General features: G+C 45.2%; 1 protein-coding gene and 1 long non-coding RNA gene across 2 annotated transcripts; both read left to right on the forward strand.

Moving 5' to 3' along the window:
• The first annotated feature begins 22 nt into the window (after positions 1–22).
• LOC116451670 lies at positions 23–673 on the forward strand. Its single transcript, XR_004243280.1, has 2 exons — positions 23–113; positions 384–673. It is a non-coding gene; the product is annotated as an uncharacterized LOC116451670 (long non-coding RNA).
• Positions 674–6,218: 5,545 nt separating this feature from the next.
• On the forward strand, positions 6,219–15,011 carry GFRA3 (GDNF family receptor alpha 3). The gene is made up of 8 exons (XM_032125357.1): positions 6,219–6,336; positions 9,784–10,059; positions 10,754–10,846; positions 11,271–11,616; positions 11,690–11,799; positions 12,879–13,013; positions 13,984–14,114; positions 14,415–15,011. Exons 1-8 carry the CDS (start codon positions 6,294–6,296, stop codon positions 14,547–14,549), a joined length of 1,269 nt encoding a protein of 422 aa, XP_031981248.1. The 5' UTR covers positions 6,219–6,293; the 3' UTR covers positions 14,550–15,011.
• Positions 15,012–18,415: the final 3,404 nt, after the last annotated feature.

Consider the following 18,415-nt stretch of genomic DNA (forward strand, 5'->3'; position numbering starts at 1 on the left):
GACCCGAGACCCGTCACTCGCCGCCCGCGCCGCTCCGGCGGAACCGGAAAGACGGGACTTGGCCCACGCGAGAGGCATCGCCACCACTGAGGTGGCGCGCGCTTCCGTTTCCGGTCCGTGGAGCTTGGGGATGCGGGGGGTTCGGGGCCCGGCGGGACGGGACCGAATGGGGCTGGGCCGCTCTGGGGTCGTTCGGTACTCCCGGGTCACAGCCGGCTTCGGGCCGGCTGGGGCTGCAGCGAATGGGCCAGGAGGGTGGTTACAAAAAGCTGGGAGGTGGATCCTGGGATGTAGCTCCAGGTCTTCCTAGGAAGCTCTCTGTGCATGAGACAAAACAGGGAGCCATTCAAAGCGGTTCTGCTTCTGTTTTGCCACCTTTGCAGCCGGGTCTGCAACACCTGTCCCGTGCTCCTGGGAGTGGATCAGCGCTGCAATACCCGCTCATCCTGAGAATCCACTGCATAAATCACGATAAGGACATCACTAAGCAAGTTCTGTACAGTTTATTGAAGAACAAAATCAAGCTATTTATTACACAAACGTTCCTGGTACCTGATCTGAAGTCCATACAGTTGATCTAGTTCCACACGACCCTTTCCTTCAATACCTCCCACATTCCGTTCAGATATGCCACGATATGTTTTAATAAATCTGTGTGAGTTCCTTCTGCTCTGTGTTGGAGTCTGGTGGGCAAAAAGCAACATGATAATTGGAACTGCCAGCTGGCGACTATGTGTTGGGAGGAATGGGTTAAAAGTAGATGACTGCCTGTTGAGGAGGACTGTAAACGCGAAGCTGGGAATAACCCTTGCTAAACCGGTGTGAACACTCCGGTGATCCTCTGGCATGAAACCAGTTTAATGGTGCCTGTGTTTCCTTGTGTGCCTCTGCCAAGGGGTTGCTTTGGGGATCCCCAGTTAGCTAGGGAAGGGAAATAAATTACTCTTTGGGGTTTAGCCGTGGGCGTGTGGCTGTTGTGGTTGCTGCCTGCCTGTGGTGACACACACTCAGGCAGTTAAACAATAGCAAGGTAAGAATGTTTGGCAAAGATAGAGTGCTTAGAAAAATGTGTTTTCAGGCCCACTGGGTTTGATGACCCCTAAATATCTCAGATTGTTTCATGAACTGGTTGAAATAGTGACAGAACCATGAAGAGTGACTGATACCAGGAAGCTGGAAGAGGCAAAAATCTGCCTGTGTGGAGACAAGAGGATAGGCGAAGGAATATGAATTCATGACCTTCCCTGTAATTTAAAAAAATAATAATCTGCTGCATGTAAATTGTTTGTGGCCATCAGTGAGATTACTACTTGTTTCCAACAGTTGTCAAGAATTAATCCAGTGTCTGTGCTATATGCAGCTACTAAAAAAAAAAAAAACTGGGTAGTTTTACCCATTTGGTTTGCATGCCAAACCTCAGAGGCAAGCCTTCTAACACATTACCCAAACAGCCCTAGTCTTCTGGAGCACAATTGCCTATGGCCCATGGAGTCGCCCTTTACATTTTTGCTGGATGACCTTCATGTCTGTATAAAAATTTCAGTTAAAATCTCCCTTAGTGCATTCGGGTATCCTCCTCACCTGCCAACACTCTTGCTGATAGCTCGTACTTTGTTGGATGCTTAAGAAAACCACAAGGGATAGGAGGCAAGAGAGGATTTTTCTGAGGACACACAAAGAAATTGGAAATCCTAGAAACCTTGTTGCCAGGGGCAAAATTAGTAAAGAAAGCCTCATCTGTCAGCAGCTAATACAGCAGCTCTGTGCTGTGATCCAAAGTCCTGCCATGTATCAGAATCACAGAATAATAGCATATGCTCAGTTGGAAAAGACCCATCACAATCATCGAGTCGGACTCCTGGCCCTGCACAGGACGTGCCAAGGATCCCATGATGTGCCTGAGAGCATTGTCCAAACACTTCTTGAACTCAGACAGGTCCTTGGCACTGTGACCACTGCCCTGGGGAGCCTATTCTAGTGCTCAACCACTCTTTGAGTGAAAAACCTTTCCCTGATATCCAACCTAAACCTCCCCGACTCAGCTCCATGCCTTTTCCTCGAGTCCTGTCACTGGTCATGAGAGTGAAGTGATTGGCACCTGCCCCTCCGCTTCCCCTCGTGAGAATGTTGAAGACTGCAATGAGGTCTCCCCTCAAGTCTCCTCTTCTCCAGGCTGAACAAACCAAGTGACCTGAGCCATTCCTCATAAGGTTCCCCTCTAGACCCTTCTCCATCCTCGTGGCCTCCTTTGGATGGTCTCTAGTAGCTTCATGTCTTCTTAATATTGTGGTGCCCAAAACTGCACACACTACTCAAGGTGAGGCCACACTAGTGCAGAGTAAAGCAGGACAATCACCTCCCTTGACTGGCTGGCAGGGCTTTGCCTGATGCACCCCAGGACATGGTTGGCCCTCCTGGTCAGGGCATACTGTTAACTCAGTAGGAGTGGCTCATACCTCAGTCTTTCCCGGTAGTCTCTAAAGCACCTAAAGCTGCTGATAAGATGTAAAGTAAACAGCCCCTGTGCTGTTGCCCTGCCATGCTGCCATGTGCCCATCTCTTTTACAAGCAGAGAAGACAAAATTTACAGGAGTGATTAAAATAAGAACCTACTGGCTCTGGTTCTGTGTTCCAGAAAGGTAGTGAGAGTGGCAGCAGAGTGGGACCACTGATCTTTGTGGCCTAATGTGGCCTTGAGTCCTCAGTCTCATGGCTTGAATGAACAGAAGTCCAGTCCATTTCACTGTGGAAAGCAGCAGGACTGCTGCTGAAACAAGGGGAAATAATCATTAGATTATTTCCATGTTCTTTAACTTGATTGCTTTAATACCTGTTTAAGTACATTTCCAGCCTACAGGAAAGTAAAATCTTTGGTTTTGTTCCTGTCCTGGTCTTGGCACAGATCAGTGGGAGGGGGCATGGCCAATACCCTAATATTATTTGATACCACCTCACATCACATCATTGCTGGGGGCAGAGAAAGGGACTCTCGCTTCTGAGGAGAATCGGTTCCTTCTGGTGGGGGAAAGCATGGTTGGGAAGAGCCAGTCAGTATCGTCCATGCAAATAATTTCTTTGTCTTATACCTTTTGTTATTAATATTGTTGCTGTTACCGTTCCTTATCTCATTGCTGTTTCTTATCTCCACCTGTGATCTTTGCCTTTTGTTCTTCCAATTGAAGGAAGGCGGGGGAGCAAGAAGGGCTGTTTTAGTGGGAGCACTAAATTGGGAAATACCATTCCGAAACCACGACAGTTCCATTATTTTTCTGACTACATTGAACAGCTATAACCCCTAAGGCCTGGGTCTGTCTTGCCACTGCCAGATCCACTGTCCTGCAAGCTAATTAAGCTTCACTTGACACAAGGAGAGACAATATGCCTCATGGATATACCTGGATCAGAAAAATGGGCTCACAGTGCATCACTTAAATGTCTTTGAATCAAAATATAGTGTAATGCATTATTAAAACTACTTACTTTGTGGTTTTGCCTCTGAAAAAATTTAGACTTAAGGTAGTAGAGCAGTGCTGTTCTAAGGTACTCCTCCTTTCTTCTCTTGAAAAAGTATTTTTGCTTTCCTTTTACAAATAATTTTTCTTCTGAACTGCTCATGCCTTAAATTTCTTCTGTCATCCGAGCATGTGCACACTAACCATTGCCTTAACTAGTTGGTGAAAAGGGACTTAGAGGGTCTCTAATCCAACATCCTTGTGCTAGTCAGTACTAACACCAACAAAAGAGCAAGTCGGCTGTAGCTTTTTCTGCCCTTTTGGATACAGACTCTGATATGTCTCTAGATAACCTGTTCTAGCACTGCGCCAACTTCTTAGTGAAACAGTTTTTCTTTTCTAGCACCCAGCCTGAACAACCCAAGATGGAATTTATGGCCATCATAATTTCTTGTGTCACCTGCCATTTGGGTTTATTGCCTTTGCAGCTCACCTTCAAGTAGCTGTAGGGTGTTAGTAGATCATCTCTGAAATTCCTCTTTGCCAAGCAAACAAGCCCAGCTCTGATAATCAATTTGTAGATCATGTGCTATGACCTTGGTAGTCCTCCACTGGACCCTCTCTATTTTCTCCACATCCCTCTTGAACTTCAGGGGCAGGAAACTGCACACAGCAGTCCAGGTGTGGCCACACCACTGCTAAGCAGACATGAATAACTTCTTTCAGTCTCTGGCCATGTTCTTCCTAATACAGTGTGGTGTGTGGGTTGTTTTATTCACAATCACAGCTTACTGGTATCTATGGCAACTTCCAGGTCCTTCCAGCAGACTGCTCCTCATCCAATCAGTCCTCAGCTAGGAAAGATGCAATGGGGTCACTCTGCCCTGTTTCAGAACTCGACTCTCCTTCCTAAACGTCATAAGGCACCTGTTGACCCAGTTCTTTCATTTCTCAAAGTCCCTCTGGACTGCAGCTATGTTGTTCAGCAGTTCCATTGCTCACCCTGAATTCTTCTCATCAAAAATTTCTTAGTTCCCTTTTCCTGTAGAATGACTTAAATTATTCTTACCAAAGATATAGTCTACCCATTGAGCTGTATGACTGTACTTAACCAGATAGACACTTAGACGTCTCTGACCTTTCTGCTGTGAACTACACTGAGGCTAAAATACAGGAGCAGCTTTGAATTCTTTACTCATAGTAGGAACAAAAGAGTAAAACTGTTTGAGCCAGACGTGGCCAAGTATCCCAGGAACTGAAACACAAAACTGTGGGTAGCTGCTATGAATGTCAAACCCTTGAACCTTCTTTGGCAATGAGCAGCCAGAGCTGTTTAAGGCACTAGCACTCATGCTAGGAAATGGAGGAAGTTTTTATTTGGTTTTCCATAAATATAGACATCAACTTCTGCTGGGTTGTTTGCATTAGGTTAATATTTCTGTAGTGTACAGGTGTTACTATTAGCTGTGAATGTCTGCTGTCTGTCTCTAGCCCTGTAAAGAGCAGAGTGTGGTGCTGTAAATATTAGCCCAGGCAGAGAATTGTTTGCTCAGCCTTCCTCTGTGCTACCTCCCCCAGTAGTTTTCTGATAGTACTCCTGACAAAGGGACCAGGCTCAGCATCTTTTGCACTTCCCAGTAACGTCCTCTGGTTTTGACTCGAGAAGGGTTGTAGTGGTCAAATCCTGAAAAAAAGCCGCAGAAGCACCAGTGTGCTATAATCTTCATAAGATTAGTACTATAAAAAATAAGGTACGACTAAGTAACTCAGCACCTACAGCAAACAAAATACTTCCTTGGTCAAACCCCCTCTTCACTGGCTGTGGCAGTCATGGATGTAGAGAGGAAATGCCTAGCAGATCACTGGAACTGCTACTTGCTTTAATACAGTGATATACAGTAATTTCCATTCAGAAGCAGGAAGACTAATCTTTTTTAAAAACTCGAGAAGAGGAGGGCACCACTGAATTTGATTGTGAATACTTAATGTATTTGCACAGTTATTACACTTTCCGTTGGGGCTTTTGGAAAGGTGGGGTAAGTCTCTCTACTTATGCAAACAATTGACTTACAAAACGTTTCCCTCATTTTCATATACTAATGTTTGACATGTTGGACTGTAACTTTTTCCCATTGGTTAATTTGATCTTAGGATGCAAACTAAAAGGAAGCATCTGTTCAAAAGAAGCACAGCTGCCTAAATGCCACGCGGGCTCTCAGAAATGCCATCTTTTGTGTGAGTGCAGACAAGCAGCTCAATCAAGACAGATCCAGCAACAGGTAAGAAACTGAAATAACAACCTTCACAACAAAGCCAAAAGGAAGAAGCCGCAAGCTCAGTCATCCCGTCCACAGACGCAAGAATCACTTGGGGAATCTACTCAAAAGGCGGTCATCCTCCAAGAACACTCCCTCCCGTTGGGGACTTACTGTCCTTTACCCAAGTGCGCCCCCGAGGGTGCGCAGTCACAGCTCTGCTCTCGGTACTGAGGTGCGCTATGAATCAATAAACAAACGCCTTGCGCAGCCCCTTCCAAAACGCCCCTTTTGAAGCATCCCTGCACTGCCCGGCCCCGGGCCCAGCGGCTTCCCGGTCGCCCTGGGGACAGCGGCCGCTCGATGACCGCCCCAGCTGCCCCGTCTCGCACCAGCCCGGACGGCAGCCTACCCTCTCCACCGGCCGTGGCCCCGCGGGCGGGTCTCGGACCTGCGGTGGGTCGGGCCGGGGGCGGCGCTCGCCGCCCGCACCTCGACGGGGCGGGCCGGGCTCAGCAGAACCGAGGCGGTGCCGCGCGCAGCATGTGAGCTGCAGCCCTGGCGCTCGGAGCCACCGACCGCCAGCATGGGGCCGGCGCTGCTCCTGGGGCTGCTTCTCTCCCGAGCCGGTAACAGCGCCCGGGGCGCGGGGCGGGCTGGGCAGGGCAGCACGTCCCCGTCCCTCTCCCGGCGGGCGGATAGCGGGATCGCCCGCATCCCGGTCACGCCGCGGGGCGGCTGCGGGTTGCAGGGGCGGCGCCAGGGTCGCGGTCGCTAGGGTTGACCGCTGCTCCCCCCGATGCCGGGCAGGCGCGGAGCGCGTCCCGAGCGCCGCGCTCCCAGCCCCTAACTGGCTCTCCTGGCTCCAGCTGCCCCGGGCGCAGGCGGCGGGTAGGAATTCGCGATTCAAACCGGGAAAGGCGGCTGCTGCTTTGGCCCGAACGGGGAACCTCCAGTGTAGTTGTGGCCAAACTAGAGGGACGCTCTGGGCAGGGTAACGTCTGCCCTGGAGGCAAGGCGTGAGGAGGTGAGAGGAGATGCCGGGAGCCGATCCCTGAATGCGGCCGGACGGGCATAACGCGGGGATTCCTTCGCCTGAGCTGGTCCCGACTGCGCCGCGCTCTCGCTGGCTTCGCCCAGAGCAGTTTTTGATACCTACCCCCCATGCATTCCCCCTCTGGAATGCTTCAGGCCCATAGCTTTCCGAGACGAGGCTGAGTTTGCCAAGACCAATCCAAGGAACTCCTGCAGAGATGAAGCTGATTGTGTTCTACTCTGCCTCCTACTACTGCCAAATCACAAGAACTGAGGATTGAAATTATTCCTTTTCCCAGTTCATATCTTGTTCAGTCTTCAGGGCTGATGTGACTAGGAATAAGGAAATTAGAAACTGCTCTGAAGCATTCCTAGTTTCTGTCTAGGGGTGCTTTGCACTCAGAAAAAGCTGCAGCTTTTTGACTGCTAAAAGATGGGCTGCTGCACTTAGACCACAGTAGCAGCCACACGATTACAAAAGATTTCCCACAATTTGCCATGTCCAAATGCCAATGCTTCTTTGGTAACTGTGTTTAATAAAGGAAGGGCTTCTCTTCTGTGACTGTTGTCTCTTTAAATAGTGTGGTGCGCCAGGGGCAACAAGATAGACATATCTATATGACAGGACATTGAAAAGGGAGAATAAAGGTGTATTGTATTACCTATCCATTTTTTCTAAGGTATAAATAATCATAATGTGTTAATTGGTTATTACCTTTTAACGTGTTTTTTTTAAAATGTGTTTTAAAAAATGGGTGGGATTCCCATACACATACATCTTTAACATGTTCTGCAACCTAGACCAGAGATCTAGGGAAGAATTAGCTTTCTCATTCTTTCACGTTGTTACTGGACTACTAAGACAAGATTTTAAAAAAATTGAATAACTTGCCAGATTTCGGGGCTTACAACAATGCACAGCTAGTAAATTATGTCTATAGAGGTCATCATGTTTTAAATTTGAGGTTTAGAGTAGCCTCGCCTGAACCCACTGTGCTGGATACAAAGCATTCCTGATGAGAGATTTTTCAGGGAGCTTGAAAAGTCATCAAGTCTCTATGTAAGAGGCAGGTGAACTACAAAGTACAGTAAATTGCTAGAAGAACAAAGAATCTTGTACAAGTGAGACAGAGGTACCTAGATAATATTACTGGGCTGTAGGGAAACTAGAAACTTTGAGAAGCAGGCTGGCATGGAATTATGCATTCTACTGCTTACAGCAAATAAACTGATGAAGCAAAAGTGAAGGAAGTGAGAGAACAAATTACATGGTGAAGATGGTGCACTGGGCAATATGAGTTGCACCATAGTGATGGCAGACTGAAATAGTACTACTGCACCTGCTGAACAAGAGAATGATAGGTAAGATGATGTACCCAAAGAACACTACAGATAGATGTAAGGCTCCACACAGTCATTTCCTAAAGCCAGCCAAGGAATATTGACCTGAAGGGAAGAAACATACCAGCCTATATAGAAATTTTATTAGCAAACTCTCTTGTTCTGAGACTTCATTGTACTTGTACTATTGTACTATTAACATAGATTCATATACTGCAGAAATGAAGAAAGATTACAGACTGAATTCACCTACCCATGACAACATAATCATAGAATTATTGAAAGACTTGGGCAGGAAGGGACCTTAAAGATCATCTTGATCTACTCCCCTGCCATGGGCAGGGACACCATCCACTAGACCTAGGCACTAGGTTGCCCCAAGTCCCATCCAACCTGGCCTTGGACACTTCCAGGGATGAGGCAGCCACAGCTTCTCTGGGTACCCTGTGCCAGGCCCTTACCACCCTTTGAATAAGAAGTTCTTCCTAACATCTAATCTAAATCTTGCCTTTTTATTTTAAAACTGTTCCCCCTTGTCCTATCACTATCTGCCTGTATAAAAAGTTGCTATCCCTCCTTTTTTATAAGTCCACTTTAAGTACTGGAAGAGGTCCAGTGGAGGTCTCCCTGGAGCCTTCTCCAGGCTCAATAACGCCTTCTCTCAGCCTCATAGCAGGGGGTGCTCCAACCCTCGGATCATCTTTGGGCCTCCTCTGGACCCACTCCAACAGGTTGATGTTGTTCCTGTGCTCAGGGCCCCAGGGCTGGATGCAGCATTGCAGGTGGGGGTCTCACGAGGGCAGAGCAGAGGGGCAGAATCTACTCCCTTGACCTGCTGGCCATGCTGATTTTGATGCAGCTCAGGACATGTTTGGCTTTTTGGGCTGCAACTGCATGTGACCAGCTCACCTCAAGAACTCCCAGGTCCTTCTCTGGAGGGCTACTCTCAACTGGTTCATCTCCCAGTCTGGACTTGGGTCTGGGATTGCCCTGACCCAGGTGCAGCACCTGTACTTGGACTTGTTGAACCTCATGAGGTTCTTATGGGCCAAACCTTCATCTGCATTTTTGGTAGGGATTTTAGGGACTGGGTTCCATGTACTTTAATTGACTATGTATCAGCACTTCCGTATGAAGCTACTTGCATCCTTTGTTAAGGATTAATTTTATTATGCAAAAAAAAAAAAACATTCTTAAGTCTTCAGGCTCATTAAAGTAGTTGTTTTTATACCCTATAAATGGTTTTCTCAGTACATCTCTTAATGACCAGCATATACTTTAGTAATTGCAGCAGCACTGACTCATGGTACACAGTATGGTATTACTATGTGCTTATTGCACTGCGGTTTTCAGCGCCCAGATAGAAGAGCTTCTTCAAACAGGCCTCAGCAACCGTGAGGTTTCGCAGGGATTTACTAGGCCATAAAATACAGAGTAATCCCTGATCCTGGCTAAGTTGAACAAAATTATTTTGGAGGCTTTTATTTAACCTTTTATTCCCTCTTTCATTTATACTCATCCTTTTTTTTCTAAATGGAGACAGCTCTTGTTCCTTACTACTCCACATGAAAGATCCCAACAAGTTCTGTGTCTTGCCAGGAGTCCTTGTTGAAAACAGGATCCCTGCAGAACAATGACAAAGTGCTTGTGTGGCATTCATCTTGACTGGAGTCCTAACAGTCTTTTCTCTACTTGATCAGGAGACCTCATGGCTCTGCCCAGCAGTGACTGTGTTGTGGCAGAGCAGCTGTGCCTCTCTGACTCCACCTGCAATGCCACGTACAGAACCCTGGAAAACTGTGCCCTGGCCAAGACTCGCCTCCTTTCACTGGATCATGATAGCAGGGTCAGATGTCTGAATGCAGAGCTTGACCTCGGGAACAGCTCTTTGCTGCACTGCAAGTGTCACCGGCGCATGAAAAAACAGGAGCACTGCTTACGCATTTTCTGGACTGTTCACTCCAGCATGACAGATGGTGAGATGAAATAATATAAATTTACAAGTTACTAGTAAGGCTTACCCCCACTCCCCAGCTGAAATCAACTGTGAAAGTCCACTTCCCAGCACTGTAGGTAATTGCTCTGGAACCATATCTCCTGGTAAAGAGAATTCATTACTGCTCTGTTTGATAAGCAGAGAAAACTCATCTGGTATGAGACCAGCCCTTCAAATACACCAGTGACCCTAAGAGACAAAGACAGCTACACTGAGATAGTTAGATTTAGCGAAAATTACCTCAAAATGGTACTGTCTGTCCATCACTGAAAACACATGTGATTATGACACATATTGCCATGGCATCCCTAAGTGTTCTGCTGCTTTCTTTTGTGGGATGTTTCTACTTGACCTCCCACTAGAGCCTGCCTGTGCTGCTCAGCTCCTCACACTTACTGAAGCTGAAAAATCCAAATGACAACATAGACCAAATTCCAGCTGGACAAAATGTAATGAGGGTTTTACACAGTAATAGCTTCACATTTCCAGAAGAACCATTCTTGGCATTTAGCTTTGAGTGAGACAGAGCATTTCTGAACTCCAGCCTGAGGAAAGAACCAGGCATAAATAAGAAAAATATCCATTTAAGAATAAACAAACAAACATACAAATAAGCTGGTCCCAAAGCATTTCTCCCATCTCCCACTGCATAAAATATCTTGTATCTTGCCTAGGTTATTTCAATTTGGAGACCTCTCCCTATGAGAATCCAGCAAATGAAGAACACTGGAAGACAGATTATAATAAACTGGCAGCTCTGGTCTCAGGTAAGAATTGTAATGGTTACATGATATAATGCTGCCCTCTCTTACTTTTTCATGGGTTGAAGATTATTAAGAACAATTTGGGGTAATGGCCCCTTTAATCAAAGGAATGTCTGCTCTGGCTACTTGCCTCAATTTGTCACTCCTACCAAGTGTAAATATAGCCACAGATCCAGGCCCATGAAACCAGTAATAACCCACAATGATCCATCTTCTGAAACAAGCACCCTACCATGAACCAATTAAAAAATACTCTTTTGTAACTAGTATAATTACAGTGTCATACTGCGGCACATAGAAGGACTGGTTTGCTTTGTTCTTTTTGATTTTTCAAATCTGACCATCAAGAAAGGAGTACTCTTGCTTCCATACAGAATCTCTTCTGGAGACTTGCTTCATGGTTTTTGTGTTTCTTTTGGCTTTATAGGCTCACAGTTAGCAGGAGATGCAACAAATTCATGCCTGAAAGCAACACACGTCTGTAATCTGAGCAAGAAGTGTTTTCGTCTACGCACAGACTATGCCTCCATCTGCACCAAGGGAGCAGGAAGTGAGGATGTGTGTGACCGCCGCAAGTGCCACAGGGGGCTAAGAAATTTCTTTGAGAAAGTTCCTGAGGATTTCACCAAAAGGATCCTGTTTTGTCCATGTCAAGATGAATTTTGTGGAGAAAGACGCCGGAAAACTATTGTTCCTGATTGTTCCTTTCAGTATAACACCAAACCAAATTGCCTTTGGCTTCTGGACTCCTGCTTAGAAGACCATATCTGCAAGTAGGTCAGGCAGCAGAGGGTGTTATCCAAGAGAACAACATCGACACTGATGGTCTCATTTTCCTTCCTACAGATCCCGACTGGCTGACTTCCAACAAAATTGTCAACCTGTAGACATGTCTCCAGATGGCTGCTCTCTGCACAACCATGCTGCATGCCTGCAGGCTTACATGGGGATGATTGGTAAGTGACACCCACAGAAACATACATGGTGGATGCTTTCAGGCCACAAACTTGCAGGCACACTGATGCTGTGAAGGACCATCTTGGTCTCCTGCAGGAGGTAGTGCTCAGTATACCAGAGAATATGCCTTACTAATTGATGCTAGTGCTCTGCCTTGCCTCTGAGGTAAATGCAGTCCAAAGAGAGATCTTCCATGGCATTTTTTCCTGTACTTTGCCCCATCCTTGCCTGAGATTTCTGAACACCTCTTTGCATCATCAGCTGGTGGAAAGTCCTCTAAGTGCCTCCTAAACAGCGCTCTGTGGGCTTATGTGAACTAAGTAATTTCTAATGCTGGAGTTACATCCCATCACAGCAGTGATTAAACATGGCATTCCATCACTGCCTGACTTTTAGACTCCTGATGGCTTGTTAGTATTGTGCACACTATGTTCTCAGGGCCAGCCAGAAGATAGCACTACCGACTGTTAGAAGGATGGTCATCTTTGGTTTTAGTAGTTTACTATCTGCCAACCTACTAATACTTTTGCAGAGTGGCTCAAAGGAAGATGTAAAGAGCAGCAGTACCTCAGAAGCTGTAAATCTAGACTATACCTTCAATTTTTCCAGATGGCTCAGCTGGTTTTGTGCTAAATGAACACTGCCTGAGTGGCACACTACAGTTGTGCAGTATTTGTTTGTCAAAAGGCACCTGGCTACACAGTGTTGCCAGCTACACAAGAAGCAAGAGTACCTTTTGCTACCATGTCAGTACCACAGCTGAGTCCACGCAGGTCCTTCACATCCTAAAATAAAAATCCTTCGCAATTTAATGCTTGCACCAGCTTCAGTTCTCAACACATCTCACAGAGTGCCTGAGTCAGGGGTAGCAATCTCAACACTTTCTCACAGCCCAGCAGACTTCAGGTAGGTTCATCAAGCCTGGGCCACCTAGCTGGCACTCCTGACCTCGCCTGGGTAACATGCTTATTACAGTGGAAGGCTTCTACATTCCTTTAGGGCAGCATTCCTAAAGGGCAGCATTTCCTTTAGTATAACATGATTCATAATGCTTCTTTCCTCTGGGGGTTTGGGACAGGCACACCCATGACACCCAACTATGTCAGTAACTCCAGTGTGGAGGTCTCCTTGTGGTGTACATGTGAGAACAGCGGCAACCAGAAGGAGAAGTGTGACCAGATACTCGGCATGTTTGAGAGCAACAAATGCCTTGGTAAGCATCAGTCACATCACAGAGAAACAGCTGAGCAGAGGGAAATTTAACTCCTGTGGTTTCAAGATCCTGTGTTGCATTGCTCTTGTGTATAGTTCTACCTTCTTCTGCAATGTCTCTGTGATCTCCTCTGCAACCTACGGGACCAGCCTGGATCTGCTCTAAGAAGTGTTTCTGTATCTTTTGGCAACATTTCTGTTCGTCTCAAACACCCTTGAAGCTATTTCCAAATATCATTCAAATGAAGGGTGCTGCAAAAACATCACGATGGGGAGGTCAGACATGCTGTATCCATAGGTTGCTGAGTAACTACACCTGTGCACCAGGATTATGGGGTCAGGATTCCCCTCCTCATCCTCTGTTTCTGTACTCACTCCTGCCCCTCACTTAGTCAAGGTAAGTAGCTTCTGATGCAGCCTATTACTAGATTCAGTGTAGCAGTTGCAGAAGTCCTGTTACATGCAACTGTGTAATCCTAAATCTGTATTTCTTTTCTCGTCCTAGCATTTTAGCAACATACCTTAATGAGATTTAAATATTTTATGTTTATAAAAGCTTTAAAAGGAAGTAAAAGAAAATGGCATAATTACATAAATGATTAATATTTAAACCTACCTCCTGCAGTATATAAAAGCCTTACACCCAGCACTATAGACACATCTACAATTTAATCATCTCATCTGAGATACTACAAACCTGCCCCTTACAAAATACAGAGTTGGGAAAGTCACAGAGGGACCCAAAAGTCTTCAAGTACAGTTCAAACTGTTCTTGCAGTCTGCTCAATCTCACAAGTAAACCCGCAAACTGACAGGCCATTCACCAAACAGAGAATACGTATTTTCTAAATCAAGGCCACACAGCCCACGAGTGCCTTTCCTAAAATAGCTTTTTTAGACTTCTGTTCGCTAGACTCCAAGGTGTGCACAAGGAAAGTACAGTAAGACTCTTGCTTTACTTCTGTTTGCAGAAAATACCATTTGGTCTCAAATGCACCTGAAGCAGACAGCTCTAGAAAGACAGGAAGACTTACTCTATTCATCTTCCCTAAGCTTCCAAGGAGACAGTGCCAGCACATCTCTCTCTTCAGACACATCCCAGGTATGCAATGCTTTGTTGCCTTCACAAAGCAGTGAGTCAAGTAGCCTAGAGACAGTAGTTGAAAAACCTTAGATCTGGAAATACGTGACTTTAAACATCAAACCAAGGGATACCATGTGCATGCAGAACACTGGACTACTCTACCTTAAGTTATTCCTTCCACAGACAAGCAGAGGCTGTATGTCTGGCCACAGGAGTTTCAATAGTCTCACATTAGTGCTCAGAACTGGAGGTTCTGCAGCCAGAAGATTGAGCATAAGTGTGCCTAACTGGGATTCATCCCTGCTTTTTATTTCCTAGGTGGCTGAAGGGAAGAAGGAGCGAGACAGCTCCGTACAGAGCAGTATGCCTATAGCCTCCTCTGTATATTCTGGAGCTACTACTTCCTGGCCTTCCCTGGCTCTGTTCCTGCCCCTGTTGCTGAGCCCACATTAACGTAGCATAAACGGAATCTTTCCTTCCCATATTATTAATATTATTCCATATCCAGGCATGTCCCAATACAGATTTACCTTTGGGAAACAGAAGGCTTTCAGACAAGAGGAATGGCCTTAACCCAGAATGGCAATCACTGGAAACCTCCAACATACTTGCACCCTGCTTTCCCCCCATCAGTTTGCACTGAGCTCTGCAGGTATGGTTCTCACCATTGCTTCTGCTGTGCACACATTTTGAGTAACAGGCTAATGTTCCAGCTTAATAGGTTCAATCAAAGGTCTGATTTCTGTCAGAACTTCTGCAGAGTTTGGTTTCTGATTGTAGGGATGACCTGACAGTGTCTCCAACCACCCCACCATCTGGAGCTCCTCCTCAGGCACACAATCATTGAATGGTTTGGGTTTGAAGGGATGTTAAAAAATAATTTAGCTTCAACCCCCATGCCATGGGCAGGGACCACCTTCCACTAGACCAGGTTGCTGCAAACTCCGTTCAACCTGGCCTTGAACACTTGAAGGGATGGGGCAAGCACAGCTTCTCTGGACAACCTGTGCCAGTGCCTCACCACCCTCACAGGGAATCATTTTTTCCTAATATTCAATCTAAACATACCCTCTTTCAGTTTAAAACCATTGTTCCATATCCTGCCCCTAGAGGCCCTGGTAAAAAGTCTCTCTGTGCTTATCAACCTCCCTTATGTATTGAAAAGCCACAACAGGGTCTCCACAGAGCCTTCTCTTCTCCAGACCAAACCACATCAACTGTCTCAGCCTTTCTTCATAGGAGAGGAGTTCCAGCCCTCTCATAATTTTCATGGCCTCGTCTGGACCTGCTTGAACAGGTCCATGTCTGTCATGTACTGGGCACCCCAGAGTTGGATGCTGAACTCCAGGTGGGGAGGTGGGGTGGGGTAGAGGAGAACAATCTCCTCTCAGCCTGCTGGCCATGCCTTTTTTTATGTAGCCCAGGCTGCAGGATGGCTGCACATGCATTTTACCAACTCATGCCTAATTTTCATCTACCCATATATCCAAGTCCTTTCCTGAAAAGCTGCTCTCAAATCCATTCACTCCTCCACTCTGTACTGATATTGGGAGTTGTCCTTGCACTTGGACTTGTTCAACCTAATGATGTTTGTTGGTATCCACTTCTCAAGCCTATGAAGGCATAGAGTAGAGCATATCATCCTAAAGACTAGAAGCCTGTGCTTCAGGGTGGGTCGCAAGTAAAGCTCAATAAACATACACATGAAGTCCTTGGTAAACACCATCTCTGGATTACTTTCAGTTCCCTTTTCAAATCCATTCTTTTAAGTATATGAAAAATACCAGTCCAGATCAAGAGTACTATACTAGAGTTTATGCTCCATTCTGTTTTGTCCCTTCAACATATATATAATCCATTATCGCTGCTAGCAACCCACTTGGGTTTTGTTGTTCAAGATGAACGGTGCTCAACTTCTGTAGATTTAGTCTTATCTAGCAAAAGATGATCTTGCCTGGCCTCAGGACAAATCTTCTCGGTAACTCTTAGAGAATGCATTTGGCTCACTGAAGGTGTATTGACCACAAAACCCTGGGACATTCAGTCGCAAAAATCTCCTTGTACCTGTCCACATATTCAAGTTACCATTGTCCCCTTCCAGCCACCTGCCCCATCTTCCTCCTCTGCCAAGCGCTATTTCATGACCTGTTTATTCTGAATGTAAACGTGTGCACTGTGTAACTGCTGTTAATTTGTACTGTGTTTGTCTGTTAAAATGTGGTGTTAAGTGATTATTGATTTCTGAGCATAGGTTAACAGTCTACAATCAATTGTGTGCAAAAGTTGCCTCATCAGCCAGCCTACATTTTCAAATAGCCAGAAATTCAGCTCAAAACCGCTGCTCCATGCACACATATAGTACCCATTGCTCATCCTGAGAGGCAACAGATCTGAACAATATTATACACATCCAAACAAGATTACAATCCCAAACAGAGGCAGAACAGCTGAGTATTTCTTTTTATGCTGTTCTTTATCTGTTGCCAGGGAAGCACCAGCTAGGTGCTAGGTGCTATGCTACCAGCTAGGTAGTATGCTGTGATTCCCAGTCACTGTCAGACACCTTATTGCAGAATCTTACATTGTCGTGTGTATTGAAGTAATTATCCTTCTGCAGTGGTAATATTTCCATTCCAGACTTCTGTTTATTTCCTAGGCAGGCAGAGCAAAGAAATCATGCATGCAGCAGCATCATCTCCTCTGTCACACAGAGAAGCAATGTATTATTTACATGCAGCAGGAACAAATATGTCTTCTTAATAAACAGGAGTACTAATGCTGGTATTTCTCATTACCTACTGAAATATGGCTATTTGGAGCAAGAGACAGCACTGTTTCCACATGTTTACTACTATTATTTAATAAAAACAGAGTTTGAGTAACCATAATATAGTATCTACATTAGACCGTCCTCCATATGGTGGGACTTAGAAACGTGTCAAGACTCTTGACTGTAATGTAATAGCATCTGTCATCTCCAGAAGTTAATGGAGAGTGACAGGGAAGAAGAAAATGTTATTCTTTCCACTATTCCACACAACAGAGAGAATATTTGTGAGAATAATGGATTAGATTTCTGAGTGATCTGTACCACGCACGCTGGTACACAGTGTACTGCATTGATCATCCACTCATCTGTGCTGTGATCTTTCCTCTTTCCCAAATTTAGTGCTGTAAGACAGATTGATATGGAAAAAGGAATTAGCATTTTACTGTTCATATTTAGGGCACTAAATCCCTACTAAGAAGGTTATTGATTGCAATTGCAGTCTTCTGTCATATCCTGGATTGTACAGGAAAATGCTTGACACTCGGACAAATCATGCTCTAGACTGAAATTGAAGCAAAACATGTCAGTTTGTTGGATTTTTTTCCAAGTGTCCCGTGTCCCTTTTTCATGCACCTTTATATACACATGTTGTATATAAAGGAACTTGTTCACCAATAACTGTAAGCAAAATTCACTTCTAACTACACCTTCATTCACAGGTATTCACACTGCTGTGAGTACAAACCCATTTTCACTTAGACTTTTCTAACACCTGATCTCCAAATATCAAAGTTTTTCAACTGCACAGCATATATGCATGCGCAAGTTAACTGCTACTAGAAATGTCATGCCAGTATCACTATCAATTCAGTTCTGTTAGCACCACCAATGTTGCAAGACTGGCACATTTCCTAAACCCATTCAGAACAGCCTACTAACCATACTACAGGGCAATTAACAACCTCCCCTCAGCTTCTGTTCCGGGAAAGTGGAATACAACATCCTGTGACCACCTGTGGTCTCACAAAAGATAATCCACAAAACACAAAAATAATCCAATAAAAATTCTCTATCCAGACAGTCTTAACAATGAGCTTTCAGCAAGCATATATGAGGAGGGAACCTTCTAATTATTTAATATAGATTATTTTTTAAAGAGTAAAATAATGCAAGGTCTGACTAATAAAATTTATCTTGCAACTCTAGAAGTCTCTTGCCTTCCTTTGCCTTTCATAGAAGCTACACTCTTTGTCTCCACTGCTGGAGGCATTACGGGAAAGAAATGTAAAGAACAGGGTAAGAATCTCTTACAAAGCAATCTTGACAACTTTTACAGACATCACTCACTGTCAGGTGCTTCAGATGTGGCTTCTAGAACTCTGATAGAGCCTTAGATCCCTTTACATGATCTAATGTAGCATTTACGAAGGACATTCATATAGTCCTCCAGCAGTGAGCTCAGCCAACTGTTAGATAAGTGGTTTCTTGCGACAAGTGGGAGAAGCAATACATATTTCTTGCCAGAGGTCATAAGCTAGATGATGCCAGA

Source organism: Corvus moneduloides, chromosome 15 (assembly GCF_009650955.1).
Source record: "Corvus moneduloides isolate bCorMon1 chromosome 15, bCorMon1.pri, whole genome shotgun sequence".
NCBI classification, from domain to species: Eukaryota; Metazoa; Chordata; class Aves; order Passeriformes; family Corvidae; genus Corvus; species Corvus moneduloides.

Excerpts from the sequence above, each read along its gene's own strand:
- GFRA3 (XM_032125357.1), top strand. The coding sequence starts at position 6,294 with ATGGGGCCGGCGCTGCTCCTGGGGCTGCTTCTCTCCCGAGCCG. Across the intron at positions 6,337-9,783 it reads GCTGCTTCTCTCCCGAGCCG|GAGACCTCATGGCTCTGCCC; the intron begins GTAACAGCGCCC and ends CTACTTGATCAG. Across the intron at positions 13,014-13,983 it reads TGAGAGCAACAAATGCCTTG|AAAATACCATTTGGTCTCAA; the intron begins GTAAGCATCAGT and ends TTCTGTTTGCAG.